Source organism: Cervus canadensis, chromosome 10, assembly GCF_019320065.1.
Source record: "Cervus canadensis isolate Bull #8, Minnesota chromosome 10, ASM1932006v1, whole genome shotgun sequence".
NCBI lineage: Eukaryota > Metazoa > Chordata > Mammalia > Artiodactyla > Cervidae > Cervus > Cervus canadensis.
In genome coordinates this window covers 35,187,499-35,209,640 of record NC_057395.1, presented here as the reverse complement: position 1 = coordinate 35,209,640, position 22,142 = coordinate 35,187,499, and the positions used below count along the sequence as shown (strand labels likewise).

At 35.5% G+C, this 22,142-nt stretch overlaps 1 protein-coding gene across 4 annotated transcripts in view; it reads right to left on the bottom strand.

Moving 5' to 3' along the window:
• Positions 1-122: 122 nt before the first annotated feature.
• The window catches only part of KIF5B (kinesin family member 5B), a 46,688-nt gene continuing 24,668 nt past the window's right edge, over positions 123-22,142 (bottom strand). Inside the window, exons 14-26 of one of the 4 annotated variants that reach the window (XM_043478959.1) lie at positions 20,455-20,661; positions 18,141-18,284; positions 12,177-12,365; positions 10,944-11,061; positions 10,577-10,638; positions 10,371-10,480; positions 9,214-9,315; positions 8,415-8,475; positions 8,234-8,305; positions 7,779-7,883; positions 6,494-6,710; positions 5,902-5,970; positions 123-2,574 (exon numbers count right to left, since the gene is read on the bottom strand). In XM_043478959.1, coding sequence (XP_043334894.1) covers positions 2,558-2,574; positions 5,902-5,970; positions 6,494-6,710; positions 7,779-7,883; positions 8,234-8,305; positions 8,415-8,475; positions 9,214-9,315; positions 10,371-10,480; positions 10,577-10,638; positions 10,944-11,061; positions 12,177-12,365; positions 18,141-18,284; positions 20,455-20,661 — 1,473 coding nt within the window. In that variant the 3' untranslated portion in view covers positions 123-2,557. Of the gene's footprint in view, positions 2,575-5,805; positions 5,971-6,493; positions 6,711-7,778; positions 7,884-8,233; positions 8,306-8,414; positions 8,476-9,213; positions 9,316-10,370; positions 10,481-10,576; positions 10,639-10,943; positions 11,062-12,176; positions 12,366-18,140; positions 18,285-20,454; positions 20,662-22,142 lie in introns of all 4 variants that reach the window. The other 3 variants (XM_043478956.1, XM_043478958.1, XM_043478957.1) reach the window with 3 other exon arrangements.

The following is a 22,142-nucleotide window of genomic DNA, read 5'->3' as shown; positions in this document are numbered from 1 at the left end:
ATTCATTAGGAAACAAAATATACTGAATATGACACACTAGTGACTATTCTGTCAAGAAAAAAGGCCACGTGGTCATGTAAAATCAACCTGATATATCACTGAATCACATTTTAAGGAAGTCATTGCATTTCAGAGACTTTTTTCCTCTTTATTTAAACATAAAAGACATTTACAGCATGCAGGTTAACTTAAAATTATATGGCGTCTTCCCAAACCAATTATCTCTGCATGTATCTTCAAGCACTGAAAAGAAACCAACGTATTCCACAGGCAGACTCAGACTCTTCTATCATCTCCTGCCAAATTGAGAGTTACACACAGTAGTTTTCTTAAATTAGGCAAATAATTTAACTGATCACCATGAATAAATATTACTTTCATTTCACTGAGTTTCTTTTCTGAACCATTTATCAATGCCATTCAGAGGAACATTAATTTATTCAGCCAAAAAAAAAAAAAAAAAAGACTGTAAATTGAAATAAGTATCAATGTTCCAGATGATCAGAAATTTTCATTTATAAGAGTAAATGCTGTGTTTAATGACCTACCATAGCAAAAGCAGTTCAATTAAAACAAATTTATGAAATTCTCTGTACATTTTGTCAAAGTCTGAAATTATAAATAGAAAAACCACTGAGATATTTTAAAAACCCTAACATTGTGTATTCTGAATCACACACTAGTTACAATTCATTGTTTGTTACACAGCACCAATACCTGTGATACATCTTACAAGAAACTCCCATATTCAGACAAAAGAGAGAAAAAAATTTCTGCTTCATTTAAGAATATTGCCAAAAAAAGCAAGCTTTCATTTGAAAACAAAATACAAATGTCTGTGTGAATGCAGCCAAACATTTCTTTATTTAGAAAACTATCGTCACCAACAGGCGGTAGCACTGTTCTTGGTTAACTGCATTGCTTCAACCTTGCCGCTCTACAAGTTTTCCTCTCAATTTTCGGAGTGTTTCTTTTGATCAAGCCTAAAAACAATACAATCATTTTAAAGGTTGCTGCAGATCAGAACAGCAAGGATTTCTGACTGTTAAAAAAATAAATAAATTTATCTTTTAAATCAAAATTATTATAAAAGTGGAAATTACAATAGTTAAGGAAATAGAAAAATAAGCCAATTATGATCTGAGTCTTCTGACTATGGCTCCAAATTTAATACAAATATCTGTATATAAAACTTTTTCAAAAAGTTAATTCTGCCACCCAGATCCTAACAGAACTTTCCAGCTTTCTCCTCTGAGTAACTTTACACCCCCAGTCTTTGCAAATTTCTGCTAACACAGTTGCAGTTACCCACTCCCAATTGGTGAAGCAAATATTGAAATCTCTTTCCCTATTACTTTTATAGTTTCTAAAATAAACTCTTGACTTAGTTTAATCATTGGAGGAAGAAGTGGCAAAAACAGATACATGTAATTACAAAATTACCAGCTACTGCCAACAAAATAATTTGAGGATTATTAGTGACTTGCAAATAATTTACTACTCCTAGACTAAATAAGAAGTACGTTATAGTCTATGATTTAGTGTAACAGGTTAAAGATACCTCAGGGATTTTTAGACCAAAATTTACCTATATATTTATAAATTCACCATATATTTGTCCTGTCCTTCCATGTTTTCTCAATTTCCAAAAGCTATAAATTTAGATCAACCAATACAGTACTAACAATATAAAATTATGTTTAATCCTATAATAGCCATATCTTAGTTCATTTCATTATATTGACAGATTATTATCCGTCCAATTCTCATATTAACCAACAGGTTCACAAAGCAAGGTGTTTTCATTCCATCAAGCTATGTGTATTATAGCATTGGGAAGAAGAGGAGTTTCTTTTCCAAACTGTTTTTCTTAAACAAAAGCAAAAGATTTGCTTTTGATAGTGTGAAATATTTCTATTCAAGATAATTCAGCAATAGGCATTTCACAAGATAATTAAGTAGCCTTGCCCAGTCTCAAGTGTCTAGTTAGGCAGTTTTAAAGGTTTCAGTGCACAAAGAGTAGTTTTCAGAAGCAAACTTCAGAGATGACGCACATAATTTTAACTCTGAAGTCATTTCAAGGGATTTTTAAGTACAGTACTGACCTGATGTAATTTGTGGGCATGTAGTGTTATAAGTGGTAAAATTTAAGACATTTAATCTAAAAGTTCCATTTCCCCTAAAATAAGGTATTATAAGAAAAGAAAAACAAGCAGTAGCAGCTAGGTAACTTAAACTGAGATTAAAAAATAAACATGAACAAGTACAAAAAGCACAGTCCTATATGATACAGTTAGCTTGGCACAGTGAAGACTAAATTTAAGACATGAAAGACAAACTGTGTAATAAATAGGGCCACAGTTGTAAACTGTCGTTTTTCCCTCCTAAGACACCAAAATTGCACTCTAGTTGTGTTGGGAAGCAGCAGAGTTTACAAGAAAAGTGGGTAGGAAACAGCTGTACAGGCCAGGTACAATTTATACACTAAAAAATGTTTTAATTCTAGAGTTCCCAAGGGATACAGGCTACAGTCATTGAATTATGTCCTCTTCATACTTCAATTACTTTTAACACCTGAAGATGGAAGAAAACAGAGAAAATATTTTTTATACAAAACCTATGTTTGAAAAGAATGAAATAAAATATACCAATTAGTTTAAAAACAGTTAGCCAACAGCTTTGACCACTTCCCCCAAAACTGAAAAGACTGCAACAATGAATGATTTGATTTCTTTTCCTTTTAGTTGTCTCCTAAGCAGAGCTGTCTAGGGACAGTACAATACTGAAAGGAAGTCAACCCTGCATTTGCTTTTACTTACCCCAAGACCTACGAGTAAGCTGATATATAAATTACAGAGTTTTTTTTTTTTTTTTTTTAAAGAAAAAGATGGTCAATAAAATGCCGGCCAGTAGACAGTCGTCAGTGACATTAAGTCAAGGACCACTAATTAACTATCAATGTTACATACACGGTAGCTGTGAAAAACAAAAAGGGGTGGGGTGTACCAATAAGCACGAAGAACATGTGCTACGGAAAGCAACAGTGAAATAAACAATCCCAGAGACTTCCCCTGTGGTCCAGTGTCAGGACCGGGCACTTTCACTGCTATGGCCCAGAGTTCAATCCCTGGTCAGGGAACTAAAATCCCAAAAGCCGTGAGGTGTGGCCAAAAGAAAAAAAAAAAGTAAAATAAAACAAAAGTAAACAATCCCAGTAGGAGTTACCTGGAGGCATCCTTGTAATCCACTGCCTATTCACCTCTGTGTTTATTAGAAAACTTCAACCTGTCCAAAGCATCTCGCAACTAGAAGAACCAACCAGCCACGTAAAACTGGGTACTATGAGTATCACTATCATTCATACATTGCCATCTCTCCCCAAAATAAATCCAGTGTTTTGAAATGCTTTTCTTAATAATTCATAATAACCATTATCCTTTGGACCAGCAATGAAACAAACCTGTATGTAATCATAGTTATAGTAATTTATAGTTACTTCCAAGTCTTGAAAACCTGTGTTAGGTAGGTTAGTCAACTCCCTCAAGTACTTATGTGCTGTCATTACACTGGATCAGCAATCTGCTGCTAAAACCTATCTTTACTTAACAAAGGTCATGGACTATGCTCTCTGCAAATGAGACAGGAGTTCAAAGTTCACATGTGAATTTTAATGTGAGGACAATATCCAAAACAGATAAACTTTTACCTGTATTTATTTATATTTATCCTTTGAAAATTCTTTTGCCCACCTCCGATTTCAGAAAAGGCAGCTTGCATCTCCTCAGCATCTGCTCTGTACTAGGTAGTGATGCCTTAACTTGTATAATTCTCAAGAATGACTTTCATTTTATTAATAAAGAGGCTCAACAAGTTATTAATCCAAAGGGGGAAAAACAGAGGCAGGAAAACCACTGTAATGTCTGCTGATGTGACACAATATTAAACACATACCACCTACAATGCAATCCTGTAAAAATGTGTGCAAGAATTCAATAAATGCTTTTAATAACAGGGAGCAGAGGAACACAGCAGCTACATCTAGAAACAACCAAACACACCAGAGGTGTCATACTCGCCAGAAAATTGGCCTTTTCTATTTAGTAAGTCAACGTCATTTAAAAAAAAAAAAAAAAGAGGGTGGGGTGTTATTCTAGATTAACAGAGACTTAAGGCAAATAACCTAATGTAAGCATCGGTTCTGGACTACTCCCTGGTTTAGACAAACCAGCTGTAAAAAGACTTAAAAATCAGTAAGTAATCAGAAGATTCCAAATATAGATTTATACAACATTAAAAATATTTTGTCAGTTGTGATAATGTTGAGGCATATAGAAAAATGTTTTATTTCAGAGATACATTAAGTGGGTCATAAACTTCATAATTTACTTTTATGCTTAAGAATTTTTAAAAAGGAGTGAAAACAAAAAAGAAATCAACTGTTAAAAAAGTAACTTGCTCAAGTTCATAAAAGTAAAAAAATCAGAATTCAAACTTAGGTGGGACTCCAATATCCATTAACTCTTTCACTGTATCACTCTCTTTTGAAACCTCTACTATGTAGACAAAAAATTATATTAAATTTATGGAAATGTGAATTCTCCAGAATGCTGCTTAATATTCTACTCAAATTGCAAGCCAATATTGTGCAAAAATGACAAAGTAAAAACAAGATTAAAATAAAACAACTTCAGTGTTTGTCAGAAACAAAACCAGCTAACTATCTCATAATTATATTTTATTTTTTAGTTTCCTTAGTTTCCAAACCACCTACACACTTGGGACTTGCTAAGAATTAAATCTGATAAAATATTAGGCAGCTATACTTAGCCATGTTGTATTAAGAAAATGTTCACAATATATTGCCAAGTTAAAAAAGCAGGCTATCAGCATATTCAGAATAGCATAGTATACTGGTAGTATGTTATAGTTATTTACATTTTAACCTTCCTAATTTAAAGAAAGTTCCAGAAAGATATAAATATTGGGTGGTATTTCCAGATGATATTTATCTTCTTGCTTTGTGATAATTGTCTATCCTTTGATAGGGTGCAGCTATTACTTGTATTTAAAAAGAAACAAGAAAGAACTCATAAATCAGTCATAAAAACCACTCACAATAGTAAAACGGCAAAGGACACAGAAAAAAAAAAGTATATATATGGGCCAATAAATATATGAAAAATTCAAATTCATTCATAAATCAATGAGATGCTTATTCCAGCCTACTAAACTGGACATTTAAAAACTATTAATACTGGCAAAGATGCAACAAAATAGACAGTGTCCTTGGCTACAATACAATTTAGCATATTCATTCGGAACAGCAGTGTGTTAGTATGTGTCAAGAATCTTACAAATGTTCACTTTCTTGTGATTCCACTTATGGGAATCTTCTGGAAATAATCTGAAAGTAAGGAGGTATAAAAACATGTTTCATTACTTCAAATTTCATAAATGAAAATTTCAATACTGGAAAATTCCAAGTATGAAAAAATTAACATAATTAAATATCCAGTAAAATAGCCATGAAACCATGGTATTTACACTAGATAATAGTGAGAGCTTTAAAAAAATGACCCAATATTAGGTTAAAAACTGTAAGAACACAAATTTGAATATGCAGATATTATGATCTGAATTATGAAAAAACTCTAAAGGAAACCATGGTTAAATTACTTTCAGAATCCCATATATAAAATGAAATCATGCTACTAATTGTTAGAATCCAAAAAAGTATTTAACCACCAGTGGCTGAACACCTCCCATGGACAGTTGTGATTCAAAAGCCAGACAGAGATCACAAACCAGAGATCACAAACCCGTGCGTGTCGTGGGGAGCTTACACCGGCTTGCCTCCTCCACCTCGCACAGCCACCGGCTGGCTGTTCTGAACAAACGCACCTCCTCCACGAATCGCACTTGGATGAGTTGGAGAAGCTGCTGGATGTTGCCCGGGACGAATAGGTTTAGCTAGTATGAAAAGCAAACGCTTACTTTAGAATAAATATCACACAACCACAATGACTTACTAAGTCTCTTCTCTTTATTTACAACAAATTCCCAAATGTTTTTTCTTTGGCTTTTTGTTTCTCAGCAAATCCTTCCATCTCTCTTTTTCTTTTCAATTACATCCTTTTGTCGAGGACCTGTACAATCCTTAGAAATCTTATTGAAAGGTTAAATTCACTAACCTATTAAAAACCTTATTCCTGTATCACTGCTTTACAATTAAAGCACGAGATACTGGATGACATTTTCTTGCAAGTCTCTTCTTAGTTTCTCTAAACCTGACCAGTCTTGCTCATTTAGTTCTGACTTAGCTCCTTCCCCTGCTAAGATGCTATGCCTCAACGCTCTTCACTCCCAACAGTGCCACCCTCTGGTAAACTAGAAAATGTAACAAATACCATAGGACAAATCAGATTTCATTCTCAAGTAAATACAAATACTCAAACCAAAGCAAAGTTTCACAGTTTTATTGTGTCCTACTAACCAATCTGTGCAGAATGTCCTCTTCTGGCCATGTTCTTTGATCTGACTGCTTCCTTTATACGATCTACTTCCTGCTGATAGCGTTTGCGATCGCGAGATGCATTTTCTTTCGCTTCTTTCAGCGCCGACTCCAAAGCTTTCACCCTCTCAGCTGTAGCTCTGAGTCGCTTTTCCAGCTTAGGGAGCTCACAGCGAAGATCTGCATTATCACGTACCAGCTAAAGGTAGACACAGAAAACAAGAATTCTGGCTTTACTGATGATTTGAAAAAATATAAACATTTCATAACTTCTCTTGGGGGAAAAAAACAAAAAAACACTACATTTTATGTTAAGGTTTTCCCACAGCTAGTTTAATTTAGGCAGCAATATGTAGATAATACATATATCTCTAAATACACTCACATGTCTCCCCCCAAATATAATTTCATTCAATACTGAGGGGCTGGTGAGACTGTTCTTTCCCCCATGACAATACATTATAACATAGCATTATGTCTCTTCATTAAGAGACTCATCTGGTGGACATGAAAATGCTTTTAGATACAGTAAGACCCACAAGTAAACGTAACCTTAACAAGTCCTTAATAAGAGCTGAAAGGCTGACATTTCCTGAATCTCACTCTAGTGCAAACACCAGGTCTACAGGAACAAAGGCATACAACAATTAAGTATGCCAGGAGCTTAAAAAATAAGTAACTGAATCACGTTATCAAGCCTTAATAAAAGAAAAAAGTAAACAAAACAAACAAACCCCACAGTAAGTATTCCTCTTTTTTGAGGGGCCACACTGTATAGCTTGCGGGATCTTAAGTTCCCTGACCAGGGATCAAATCTGGAACCCCCAATAGTAGAAATGTAGAGTCCTAACCATTGGACTGCCAGGGAAGTCCCTACTTTATAAAAAAAAAAAATTAGCTGCCTTGTTATATTACATATTTCACACTCTGAGGTATTAAATGTATGAAGACCAAAAAAAACCAACACCAACCTTATTTTAACTTAAAGACTTATCTCCCAGAGATTTAAAAATGAGCATGAATAAATTAAGGAAACTGACAGACCTGAAGCCCTACCAGGAAAATAACAACCTGTCTTTCACTGGCCTCTTGATAAAAGGCTGTTAAAAACAGTAACTAACGTAAAAATTGCTAGTGGTTTATTTATATAATTGCATGACAGAGTAACAGAATGGCTCAGGATATGAAAATCCTTAGGACTCTTAAGATTCAAATGCTTGTCACTCCTCAGTTTTTATTGCAGCGACAGTGTAAGACTCTTTATTACCTGTTTGTGGACTTTGGTGAGTTGTTCCAGATTATTTTCAAGAAAGGAGATTTTCTGCTTCTGAGCAGCACTGCCTCCAGTGTCATCTGAATCAATCTCGGCACTCTAGAAAAAGATCAATCAATGCTATGAAAAAATATTACTGGATCAAATAAAAGGTCTAAGTTTAACTACTACCAAAACTGTTAGGACAATGTAAAGTTATTTCACTTGTGAATACAATTAGACACAGAAAGCACTGCTGTAAGGCAAAAGGGCGGCAGAGGATGTGATGGTTAAATAGCATCACTGGCTCAATCGACATGAATTTGAGCCACCTCTGGGAGACAGGAGGTCAGAGGAGCGAGGTATGCTGCAGTCCATGGTGTTGCAAAGAGTCAGATATGACTTAGCGATGAACAACAAAAACAGTAAGCAGCATTACATAAATATTCACCCTGGTATTATTTTATCACCTTTTTAACCCTGGTGGCCAGGTCCTGAACAAAGAGCTTCCGCAGGTTGTGTAGAGTCTGAAGTTCCTTTGCCTTGAATTAAGAAATAAGTATTTTTAGAAGCTGGTCTTCAAATTTACTAAAACCAGGGGAAGAATCCATTAATATTCCCCAATCCTATTTATTTCCAAGTTTTTCTTACCACTGTCTCTTCCAAACCTTTCAGGTCTTGTCTTGCTTGTTCTCGTCTATCTTGCATAACCCTGAAGAGTAGAATAATATACAAATACAATAAATATGGGCTCAACTTTGAGTCCATAAATTCTAGTTTTATTTAGCACAAGTATTCAATCAAATATTTTTATATGACAGGATCAATGCTTAAATTCATATATGAAAAAGATCTTATTTTGAGAAAATTTACCAATGTTTAGTCTTTCAAAGAAATTTTTATATGCCTTATAATCTATAAACCTAAAATCTATAGGTTATCAGGAAAGAACTGTCATAATATAGCAATGGGAGAGATGAAAGACTATGTGGCAGAATTTAAGGAATAAGGAATGGCTCTGAGTTTTAGAATATGCACTATCATATAGTCAGAAACAACTCTGACCAATGGAAAATTACAGATTATAAATTACTGAAGACAAAAAAGAATGTGTTTTTATGCAAGATCAAATCTGACAAAAATTCAGTTTTTGTGGCAGATCCTGAAATCTAAACTTCTAAATGTCACGCTTTAGGTTTATTTTTATGATGGATCTTGAAGTAATCTGAATCTTGATTATCAGTGAAATATAAGACTTTGCTTTCACTAAAGTATAAGAATGAACTACATGTTTTTAGGTATAAATCAAACCAACTCAGAGGGTTTAAGAAAAACACCCCTTAGCCTACACAAAGTGAAACATTTATCCACTGAATATAACTGAGAGCAATGCCTGTAATTCTCTAATTTAGTTTTTTATTTTTACACATGAATCAAAATGTCTACTCACGTAAGTTCATGTAGTTTTCTGCTCTTTTCCTGATCTGTAGCTTTCAACTTTTCATGTTCTACTCTCAGGCGTTCTTGCTCTAACATCATTTTCTGGTTTTGGCTGACAAAATAAAAAACACCTCACAAGATCAACATCATCATTTTCTGAATGCTGTAATTAAAAATTTTCAAAATCTTAAATTCTGTAGTCTCACCATTCACATACACCAGGCCTCCTCTTTTAGGCTGCCATCCAGAGAGGCAGAAATATCATATGGCTACATTCAGCCATATGATATTTTTCAGTTTGGTTTGAGACCATATCTTGATTTTGTATGTTTCATTCTCCTGAATTCTTTCCCTAAATTCATTAACGAAAAGTTCCATGTCCCAAGCTTTGTCATCAATTTTTGTTACTCTCCTTTGCCTCCTACTCAAATCATGATTTGGTCAAAGACCTCAAATTTTTCTATCAATTCCATGCTATATGTGAATGGCTGTGGAAGTAAGAAAAATATGTTCTAGAAAAACTAAGACAACCACTTCTATTAAAAGAAACATTTCTAAAACTCACAATTTTCATAAAGTTTTTCTCAGGAATTCCCTGGTGGTCCAGTGGTTAAGAATCCACCTTGCAAATGCAGGAACTTGGGTTCAAATCCTTGGTCAGGGAACTAAGATCCCACATGCCGTGGGGCAACTGAGCTCTCATGCCTCAACTAGAGAGCCCGAGTGCTACAGACTACAGAGGCCAGACTCCCTGGAGCCATGCACCACAATTAGAGAGGCCTGTATGCCCCAAACAAGAGCCAATGCAGCCTAGAATAAATAATTTTTTTAAAAAGCGTATTTTTAAAAAACGTTAAGGAAAGGATCTGGAAAAGACAGTGATGTGTATCTGAAATAATGGTTAAAGTTGGGCAGTATTTTTCTTTTTACTGAATATCTATATCAAAAGACCTAAGAAAAATTTTCAAAAACTTCCACTGGGACTAGAAGTTCTACTCACAAATGAAGATTCTTTATTTTCAAGTCAAAAATTGTTTCAAAGAAAAATGCAGGTTAGAAACATTAGAAATAAGGATATATTACCCACCAGGGACCTTTTATGTCCTCCTGTCTCAAGAGTTAAGTCTTAAGTTTCTATTACCTCAGAAGAAAGGAAAGTACACTTACTCTTGAAGATCAGTAATAAGTTTTTCTTTTGCCTCGACTTCATCTCTCAAACTACTAATTTGTTTTTGATGAGTTTCTCTGTGGCTTTGGATCTGCTGTTCAACAGCTTGCTAAAATAATTGGAGGAAAAGGATTTTAAGTCAGATTAATCATGATTAATAATGATGAATTAAAACCATTAGAGTCCAATGCTACACCAAACTTACCTTAACTTCATTTGCCGTCTGAACCTTATTCAAGTGCTCCTTTTCCATCTCATGCACTTTCTCTGTTTGGGTGGGAAGAGAAAATATAAGAGAGTTCTTCAAGTCCCTTGTGTCAGGACACGTGCACACAACACATGCATGCACGCGCGCACACACACACAACTTAGAAATTGGACACTTCCATATTCAAAAACAATTTCAAAAATATGTTTCAAAGCCACACTAAAATGTAATATTTACTATTCCAATTGGTCTGTATTCTTACTAGTGTATTCTCCATCAGTGTGAATATGTTTACTACAATCATACTGAAGTCAGTAACAGTTTATAACATATATGTAACTCATGAATAACTGGAAGAGGGTACCTTGTGCTCGAAGCTGGACTAGTTCCTCACTGAGGGAATCAACAGACTCCTCCAGCTGTCTTTTTTTTTGCTCCACATTTTGAAGATACTCAGTCAATGATTTGATTTTGGCTTCATGCTTTTGAGGAAAATAAACTGTTATGAAGTGGAATAAAACCTCTCATACACACTCAGTTGTTCAGAGTATTTGAAAGTAGGCAAGATTTATCAATATATTAAACATAAAATAAACTTATAGAACAAAATACTTAAGACCAAAATGTTCAGGGGCAAGTTTTTTAAAATGACAAAAGAATTTGATCAATGAAATGGTCATCTGTGCAATTTCTAACACTTACAAAATAAGGCACTTTAAAGGCTGATTACTTTGTTAACAAAGGTCCATCTAGCCAAGGCTATGGTTTTTCCAGTGGTCATGTATGGATGTGAGAGTTGGACCACTTCAGCTGAGTGCTGAAGAACTGACGCTTTTAAACTGTGGTGTTGGAGAAGACTCTTGAGAGTCCCTTGGACTGCAAGGAGATCCAACCAGTCCATCCTAAAGGGAATCAGTCCTGAATATTCATTGGAAGGACTGATGCTGAAGCTCAAACTCCAATACTTCACTGATGTGAAGAGCTGACTCATTTGAAAAGACCCTGATGCTGGGAAAGATTGAGGGCAGGAGAAGTGGACGACAGAGGATGAGATGGTTTGATGGCATCACTGACTCAATGGATAGTGGTTTGGGTGGACTCCGGGAGTTGGTGATGGACAGGGAGGCCTGGTGTGCTGCAGTTCATGGGGTCGCAAAGAGTCAGACACGACTGAGCGACTGAACTGAAGGCTGATTTCTGAGGTAATATTCTGTTATCTCCAACTAACATTAACCTCTACCTTTCTCCTCCAATTCCTATCCTGCTGAATGATCTCATCCATTTAGCTGCCAAAGCCATCTAACTGGCCCTGTAGTTTTGCTTATGCTAGAATTATTCCAGATTCTTCAGTAGTCATCAGTCACAGCTTTCTAGTAAATTCCTATACTTAACATATACATGTCACCAAATATAACCCAGTTCAATCATTCATGTTATCACACTGCAGATAGAATAGGAAAAAGTAGCTGAATTAACTGCTTAATGTTGTTACTCAAAATAACCTACAAAAGGTCATTTTTCTTAGAACTTTAACAATAAATAAAATTTATATGTGGCTGTTCAAAAAACTGAGGAAGGTTTGTTTTGTAACACATACTTGAGAGATACGAAGCTGGCATGCTGCTAACTCCTTTTCATTTTCTTCCATTTTTTTGTTGCTCTCAGTTTGTGTGCTTTCTAACTGTTTGCAGCGTTTTACCATGGTTTTTACTTCTGACTTCATTTTGCTAATGTAGAGCCTTGCGACAGTGAATTCTTCATCTATCATGCCAGTTCCCTCCGGCTGCTGTGAGAAAAGGAGAAACAGAAATGAAAGATAAAAAAAGTCTTTCTTGGTGTGTGTTTACCCAATTAGGTTCTAAAATCTTAAACAAAATTAAATACTTTTAATATTACTCAATATTTGTAGGAAGTTTGGAATTTTTTAATTAAATATTGTTTTTACTAAAGGGTAAGTAAAGGAGAGCTTAATTTTTGCCTTATCTTCTAAACTTAATTTTTAACACACGTCTACAGGGAAGAAAAATGTAACATATAAACAAACAAAACTAATGAACTCTATCTCTTTCAATTTGTGGATTTCTTCCTCAAAGGTGCTCAGTAAATTTACTGTTTATATGTAAGTCCAGTTCAAAACTTAACAAATAATGACGTTTAGGTGGCTAGAAAAGAATGACTTCCTCACTAAGGAGGAACTGTGGTCAGGGCACATTTCTTAGTAACTTTCATGAGTTTCATTACAAAATTCCAGTACAATATTCAGTGTCAAAAAATAAGAAGCTCAACCAGTGGTTGAGTGGTTAGGACTCACTTTCACTGCTGGAGCCCAGGTTCAATCCCTGGTTGGGGAACTAAGATCCTACAAGCCACACGGTATGACCAAAAAAATTCCCCAAACCCAAAAACATAAAAATAAAAAACAAACAAAAATAGAGCTTGACCCTCCCACTATCATCTGGGACAAGACAAGGATGCTTACCCTCACCAGTTCTATTCAACATAGTACTGGAAGTTCTAACCCGCATCAATCAGACAAGAAATAAAAGATACCCAAATTGAAAGGAAATAGGTAAAACTATCATATGTAGATAATATACTATATATAGAAAACCCTAAAGAATTCACACAAAACCTAGAATTGATAAAATGAATTCAGCAAGGTAGCAGGATACAAATTAACATATAGAAACTGGTTGCATTTCTTTACATTAACAATAAAGTATCAGAAAGGCAATGTTAAAAAACCCCAGTATCCTTTAAAATCATATCAATAAACCTATAAAACAGGAATAAACCTGAACCATGTAGGCTGAAGACTTACATGCTGAAAACTACAAAACATTAATAAAGGAAACTGATGTTTATTTAAAGAAATGGAAAGATATTCCATGTTCTTGAGCTGAAAGAATGCTGTTAAAATGGCCATATTACCCAGAGCAAACTATAGATTTAATGGGATTACTATCAAATTACCCATGATATTCATCACAGAACTAAATAATCCTAAAATTTATATGGAACCATAAGATCTAGAATTGCCAAAGCAATCCTAAGGAAAAAGCAGGAGGTATAACCCTCCCAGACTTCAGACAATACTACAAAGCTACAGTCAGCAAAAAAAGCACGATACTGGCTCAGAGAACCCAGAAATAAACCCACACCTATGGACAATTAACCTTTCACAAAGAAGGCAAGAACATACAATAGGAAAAAGTCTTTTAGCAAATGGTGTTGAGAAAGGTGGACAGCCAGATGAATCAATGGAGTTAAGACACTCCTTCATACCATGCACAAAAATAAACTCAAAAGGGCTTAAAGACTTAAACTTTAGACATGACACCATAAAACTAGAAGAGATTATAGGCAAAATATTCTCTGATAAATCATAGCAATATTTTCTTAAGTTCAGTATCCCAAGGCAGCAGAAATAAAAGCAAAAGCAAACAAATGGGACCTAATCAAACTTACAAGCTTTTGCAAAGAAAAGGAAACCATAATCAAAACAAAAAGACAACCTACAGGATGGCAGAAAATATTTGCAAATGATGAGACCATGAAGGGCTTAATTTCCAAAATATACAAACAGCTCATACAACTCAACAACAAAACAAACACCCCCAGCCCCCATAAGCAGCAGAAGACTTAAACAGACATCTCTCCAAAGAGGAAATACAGATGGCCAAAAGGCACATGAAAAGATGCTTAATACCACTAATTATTAGAGAAATGCAAATCAAAAATACAATGAGGTATCATCTAACATTGGTCAGAACGGCCTACATTAAAAAAGTCTACAACTAACAAATGCTGGAGAGGGTGTAGAGAAAAGGGGACCCTCCTATACTGCTGGTGAGAATGTAAACTTGTGCAGCCACTATGAAGAACACTATGGAGGTTTCTCAAAATAAAAATAGAATTACCGTATAATCCAGCAGTCAGTCCCACTTCTGGGCATTAACTAGTATATGCCAACGAGCGGGGGGTGGGGCAGAGTGGGAGGTTGGGATTAGCAGACGCAAAACAGTATATATAGAATGGATAAACAACAAGGTCCTACTGTATAGCAGGAATATACCTTCAATATTCTGTGCTAAATCATAATGGAAAAAGAGTATGAAAAAGAATGTGTATCTATGTATAAATGAATCACCCGGGTTTACAGGAGAAATTAACACAATATTGTAAATCAACTATATTTGAACTTAAAAATAAGGAGCTTGAAAAGAAAGAAGTAAACCTGTCTTTGTGTGCAGATGACATGATTGTTTAAAGAAAAACTCCTGGAACTAATAAGCCATTATAGCAACATTATAGGATACAAGATTAACTTACACAAAAGTCAATCACTTTCTAATATACTAGCAAAACAAAGAAACAAGGGAATCTGAAACTAAAAACCTCTTTCTGATGTCATTCATATTATCACTTAAAAGAAACAGCCAACATAATATAGAAGAACAACAAAGTTGGAGGACTGACACCACCCAACTTCAAGACTTACTAAAGCTACAGTTATCAAGATGACATGCTACTGACAAAAGAACAAATAGGTTATTAGAAAAGAATCGAAAGCCTAGGAATAGCATACACAAATATAGTCAATTAATCTCTGACAGAGGACAAAGGGAATTATGGAAAATGGACAGTCTTTTCAGTAAACTGCTGGAAAAACTAATCACCCACATGTAAATACCTCATAGAAAAAAATGAACTCCCAATGGATCAATAAATGTAAATTCAAAACCAAAAAACTTCTAGAAGATAACAAATGAGAAAATCTAGGTGACCGTGGGTTTGGAGATGAGGTTTTAAAGTGTAATACCAAAACCACAATCCATGAAGAAAACGAATGGCAAGCTAGACTTCATTAAAAAGATAAGCCCCCCCCCCCCCAAAAAAAGATAAGCCAGACTGGGAGAAATATCAGCAAAGCACATACCTAACGAAGGACTATTATTCAAAACACACAAACAGAACTCTTAAAATTCAAGGTAAGAAAATCAAGAGTCCAAAATGCAAATTCAAACAGTGTGCTGCGGCTGATTCATGTTGATGGACAGCAGACATCAACACAATGTTGTAAACCAATTATCCTTCAATTAAAAACAAAAACACCAAAACTGTGTGATAATGTCACATATCTGTTAAAAAGGCTCAAACCAAAAAAATGATGACATCAAATACCTAGTGAGGATGTGAATTAACAGAACTTTCATTTTATTGCTGGTGGGAGCAAAAAATGCTACAAGCCAATTTTGAACACAGTTTGGGAGTTTCTTACTAAGCTAATGTAGTCTTAACCTATGATCTAGCAATCACACTCTTAGTTATTTTAACCCATTGAATCAAAAACTTATGCACTCAAAAAACCTACACATGAATGTCTGTTTATAGCAGCTTTAAAGTGGAGGTAACCAAAGTGGCCTTCAACAGGTACTTACCTACATACAAAAGGGCTTCCCTGGTGGCTCAAATGGTAAAGAATCTGCCTGCAATGCAGACACTGGGTTCGATCCCTGGGTCTGGAAGATCCCCGGGAGAAGGGAATGACAACCCACTCCAGTATTCTTGCCTGGAGAATTCCGTGGACAGAGCCTGGCAGGCAGTCCATGGGGTCAGAAAGAGTCAGACACGACTGAGCAACTAACACTTTCACTTTCTTCTACATACAAAAATGAAATGAGCTATCAAGCTAAAAGACATAGAAAAACATTAAATGCACACTGCTAAGTAAAAGAAGCCAGTCTGAAACAGCTAATACTGTATGATTCCACTTAGGTGACATTCTGGAAATCGCACAACTAGAGACAGTTAAAAAGATCAATGTTTGCTAGTGATTCAGGGGAGAGGGATGAGCAGGTAAAGAACAAGCAACTTGTTAGGACAGTGAAATGATTTTGATACTGCAATGGTGGATCTATATTATGCATTCATCAAAATCCAGAAACTTGTACAACACGAAGAGTGAAACATAATGCAAAACATGCAAAACAAGGAGAACTCAAGCAGCGCTTACTGATGATGTTTAACAGGAAAAGAATTACATGCAAAATACAAGAATACTGAGGATCCATTTTTTCTTTTAAAAGAACCTATTTAAAATAAAATAAAAGAACCTATTTGCAAGTCTGACTTGTTTTCAAAATACTACAATGGTTTAGTGACAGAAGTGGTTTAGATGTCTGGTTATCAGTGGCTGTGCCACAAGACATAAGCCAGCCTCACTCTTTATTTTCTCTACCTTTACCACTTCTTCACTTTTAAATTATTTGAACATGAAATGGATGAAAAAAGTGAAAAGTGTTGCTGACTCTTTGTTGTGTCCAAAACAACAAAGAGTTGTGTCTGACTTTTTGTGACGCCAAGGACTGTAGCCTGCCAGGCTCCTCTGTCCATGGACTTCTCCAGGCAAGAATACTGAAGTGGGTTGTCATTTTCTTCTCCAATGAAATGGATGAATTTTTCTAAAAACAAGCCACAAACTTACAAAGAAAAATTTGAACATGTTTGCAGTGTTCAGAATACGAAGGAAATCTACTTTTTTATCCCGGAAGATTCCAACAGAACGTGATCAATCTCACACACTTCACCACACACAAGACAGGGCAGGATGTTCAGACTGACAGTGAAGAAAGAGCAAGTCACATCATTCAATGTTTAATGCTCTTCTGTTCTGATAAGGTGAGCCAGCATTAAGAAATGACACAATTATGAGAATGAATCCTTGCCTCCATCAACAAACGACAGCTCAGAATAACAACAGAAGGAAAGTGTGCTCCACAGTGAAAGCTTTTATTTCCTTTCCAACTCTTGTTAAACAGGGCTGCTTACCTGGCTTTCACTATAAACTCAAGTATAAATTTGCTCTCCTTATCACTATAATTAGACTTTAATTTTAAAAAAAGGAAGTCCATACAAATATCTAACTGCAACATACAAACCTTTCATGTTATGTGCATGTTTTTCAGTTAAGAGTCTAGTCTGTATTTTTTATCTAAGTTTTAAAATCTACCAGGTTGCAATTTTTTTTAACTACACACTAGTGCTAATATAACGAGTATCCGCACCCTGAAAAAGATTATTAGAAAAGAAAAAATGTAGCAAAATTTTGATGACTGATTAACTCTAAGGTTCACAATATTGTCCTGTTTACTACTGTATGTCTGAAAAATTTCAAAATATAAAGAATTAATTAGCAGTGCTCACCTTTTATCTTTTTAAACAGAGCAACCAGAAGCTAACTTACAGTTTACTCCTGGAGCTATTGTTTCAATTACACACTTTCTGTGTAGTAATTTATTAACAATAATTTCTAAGTGCAAAAATCTTTACATAGAGAAGAAAACCAAACATGTGGTCCAGATAAACGCTATTGACTGAGCATGTCTCCTTGAGCACCCTTTATCTTCTCCCTCTTCCTCATCTATTTAAAATGAAGCTAATACCCTCTACTACAGATGGGTCTTGGAGGAGGAGATGATGGGTATGAAAAGAACTTTGTGAAAAATGAAAGCATGAGCTCTATACAGATAATCGTGCTTACTCTCAGGTAGTTAGTTACCTTTACGTCGTTGTTTCCCACAGCAATTCCTATTTCTGCCAGGTCCTTTAGTAAAGATGCCATCATCTCTGCTGCTCTTTTTTTCTGGTGGTTGGTCATTTCCTTAAGTTTCTGAAGCTCAGCATCTATACTTGCTAAACTTGCCTAATAGAACAAAACACAAAAGTGAAATCTATTAAATGAAAGAGCAACTCAAATATTGACAGGTATTTTCATTTAGTACTCACAAAACCATTATTTTCTGCTTTCATTTTCTTGAATTCTCTACTGAGTTCTGGGCTAGCTCTCAGCTCAAATTTAAAATGTATTTTAGGCCTAAGAGGACCATGTAAAGTAGCCATATTGTAGCTCCATCAAAAGCAGACAGTTTGTATTACTTCACAAATTTTTGAGATTGGATGTTTTGAGATTGGATGTACTTAGAAATGGAAAACTTTCAAATTAACTAGATTTGATTTTCATTTATTACCTTTGGAAACAGTCTGAGAAAATATGTTAGTATGGAACTGATAAGTCTTCTAGATGGCTGATAAGTTTTATCTGCTTTTTATATAGTATTTAGTTTCTGAAAAGAATTCACCTGGTAATTACTACTACTTTTGTACTATGATACATGCAATTATCCAGGAGACAGTGAAGTAGCATTACTATATGAGTTTAATTACTATAATTATAAATTTAAAATAATAGCTGGCTTACCAGCAACAAAGTCACCACAATTCTGAAAATTCAACTGAATCTGGCTGCTTTAAAACTGTTTGTTGTGTCACAGATCATATACTTCATTTTTAATGCAAGTTACTGACTTTTCATCAGTATTTTTTAGTAAAAATACCATTGTTTCAGCTGCTCATTTCTTCTGATCATCTCCTTAAGTGTCTGAAAACTAGCAGATTGTGAGTTCACTCAGTTTGATCTACAATATACTACCAAATCCAAATTACCAGATAATATCTCTAGCAACTGAACAGCAATATTCTTAAGTATATAAAAAGATGCAGACCACTTTAGGGGTTTCTAACTCCTTACCAATACAGTGCTCATATATAAACTGGAACACAAACAGAACAGTCATACAGGCTGAAATCAATGGCTAAGGACCAACTTACAGTTTACAGAGTTTTAGGAAACTCCTAACATTTGTCCATATAGAAATCAGGTTTGCTAATGATGCAACTCAGTTAAGAGTTATAAAGGTACTTTGATTTCCATGGTATTAATTATAACTTCAAGCTAAATGTAACTTGGGAGATCAAAAAGGGAAAAGGAACTTCTCCAGGAGCAGAAAGGCTATTAAAAATGTCATTTCATAGCACTGATTGCTTTCCTTTAAACACTTGATATGACAGGGAAACAACTAATGAGCACTAATCCTGTGTCCAACTTTAAATATGATTTCTAAACAAGAAGCCAGCATTAACAACAAAACTTTAAGAAGAAGAGAGCTCATTCATGGTGATGCTCCAAATATCGCAGAAGCAGTCACAGTTGTATATGATTTCTGGCATCACTGCCGGAGGGCAGTGATTCTTGCCTTACAGTGATGAAAACAAAAATCCTCATTCCCTGGGGAACCATGATGAAGCTATTACACTGTCCTAGAAGACACTGGTCCAGGTATTGGAAATTTAACAGTGAACAAAACATAAATTACGTGAAATCATATATCCTGCTAGTTTCCTTATGTGCACATTTTTAAAATCATAGTTTGAACAGTTGGCTAATAACTTTACTAGGCAACTAGTCAATTTTTTTTCTTTTAACAATAGAACATTATCTGGAGTAGCCAATATGTGGGAGAAGGCAATGGCACCCCACTCCAGTACTCTTGCCTGGAAAATCCCATGGACGGAGGAGCCTGGTAGGCTGCAGTATATGGGGTCACTAAGAGTCAGACACAATTGAGCGTCTTCACTTTCACTTTTCACTTTCATGCATTGGAGAAGGAAATGGCAACCCACTCCAGTGTTCTTGCCTGGAGAATCCCAGGGACGGGAGAGCCTGGTGAGCTGCCATCTATGTGGTTGCACACAGTCGGACATGACTGAAGTGACTTAGCAGCAGCAGCAGTCAACATGTAGCCAATTAAAATACCACTTTAATTACATATTAATAGATCTTTAGAAACTAAAAAACTAACCCTCTTCCTCTACCTTAAAGCTTCATATATGGGAGGAAATAAATAAAGTTGACACTTGAGTTCTTGGAAAAATCTATGCTATCAGTCTTGAGCTTTTACAGAAATAATTTACTTAGGTAACTTTTCAATTAAGAATACTTCACTAAAGTATTAAGAAAGAAAACTGTACCCTACCGATTTCTGATTCAGCTCGTCACTAAGTAATTCATATTCCTTAGTTTTGTCTTCAACTTCCTGAGACTTCTGATCATAGTTGACAGCAAGTTCTTCCAAGGCTTGTAAAACTTCCTTTACTTCTTCCTTAGAGGCATCATTTTCTGCCTGAAGGCGATTCAGCTCAGTCTGCATATTATCTTGATCTCTTCGGGTAGATGCCAGAAGCTGTAGGAAGGAATAAAAATATCTATTTTATCCAAAGTACACTGAGTAACTGGTTTTTAAAACATAAACAAGTTTAAAAAAAAAAAAAAAAAAACCTTTTATCACTTGCTAGCCAAAAACGGAATGAAATGTAGATATTACTACATATGGTAACATCTATTCATTCAACAGGTTTACTGAATACCTACTGTGTGCACATTCTGTGCTTAACACTGTGGGAGATGGAAAAAATCTAGTGGAAGACAGATACACAAACGAATGCAATACATAATGAAATGGAGCCATAATGGAGACAGGACATGACAAAGATATTTCTGGACGGATATTCAAGGAGAAGGAGGCTAGAATAGGAAAATTATTGTCAGGTGCACACTAACAGAAAGAAAAAGACACACAAGGCTCCTAACAGTGCGCACAGAAAAAGAAAGAAATCAGAAGATGCTTTAAAAGTTTACGTTTTCTTTTGGCAACAGAGGGTGGCATCTGAGCTATGTCTGAGGAAAACATGGTATCAGCAAATAAAATCTAAACTGCAAGAAGCCAATAAACTCTTAGGAGGATACTGCCATCATGTAGGTCTATTGCTTTGAAGTAGGGGCATCTGGAATTTGTAGGAGTTTTCTAATGGGGTAGAGTGTTAATGCCACTTAGAAGTAGGAGCCAGGGACGCCAACTGTCCTGTAAAGTGGACAGAACAATATAAATGGAGAATTATGCAAATGATACCAGTGCCCCTTTGATAAACAATGATACTAGAGTTGAAACAAATAATATGATTCAACCAGGATTAATCTGACTGGTGGCAGACATTTCCTGGGCTTTCCTTGTAGCTCAGCTGGTAAAGAATCCACCTGCAGTGCAGGAGACTTGGGCTCAATCCCTGGGTTGGGAAGATCCCCTGGAGAAGGGAAAGGCTACCCACCTCAGTATTCAGGCCTTAAGAATTCCACGGACTGTATAGTTCATGGGGTTGCAAAGTCGGACACAACTGACTGACTCACACTTTCACTTTTCAGATACCACTTACTGAAGTTATACAGTCTTTGCTCCAATCCCCGGAACGAACCTCAAAGGACCACTTTTCAATTATCCCCTTTTTGAAGGGGATTGAAGAAAGTAGGGAAAACCACTAGACCATTCAGGTATGACCTAAATCAAATCCCTTATGACTATACAGTGGAAGCGAGAAATAGAGTTAAGGGACTAGATCTGACAGACAAAGTGCCTGATGAACTATGGACGGAGGTCGTGACACTGTACAGGAGACAGGAGTCAAGACCATCCCCAAGAAAAAGAAATGCAAAAAAGCAAAATGGCTGTCTAAGGAGGCCTTACAAATAGCTGTGAAAAGAAGCGAAGCGAAAAGCAAAGGAGAAAAGGAAAGATATACCCATTTGAATGCAGAGTTCCAAAGAATAGCAAGGAGAGATAAGAAAGCCTTCCTCAGTGATCAATGCAAAGAAATAGAGGAAAACAATAGA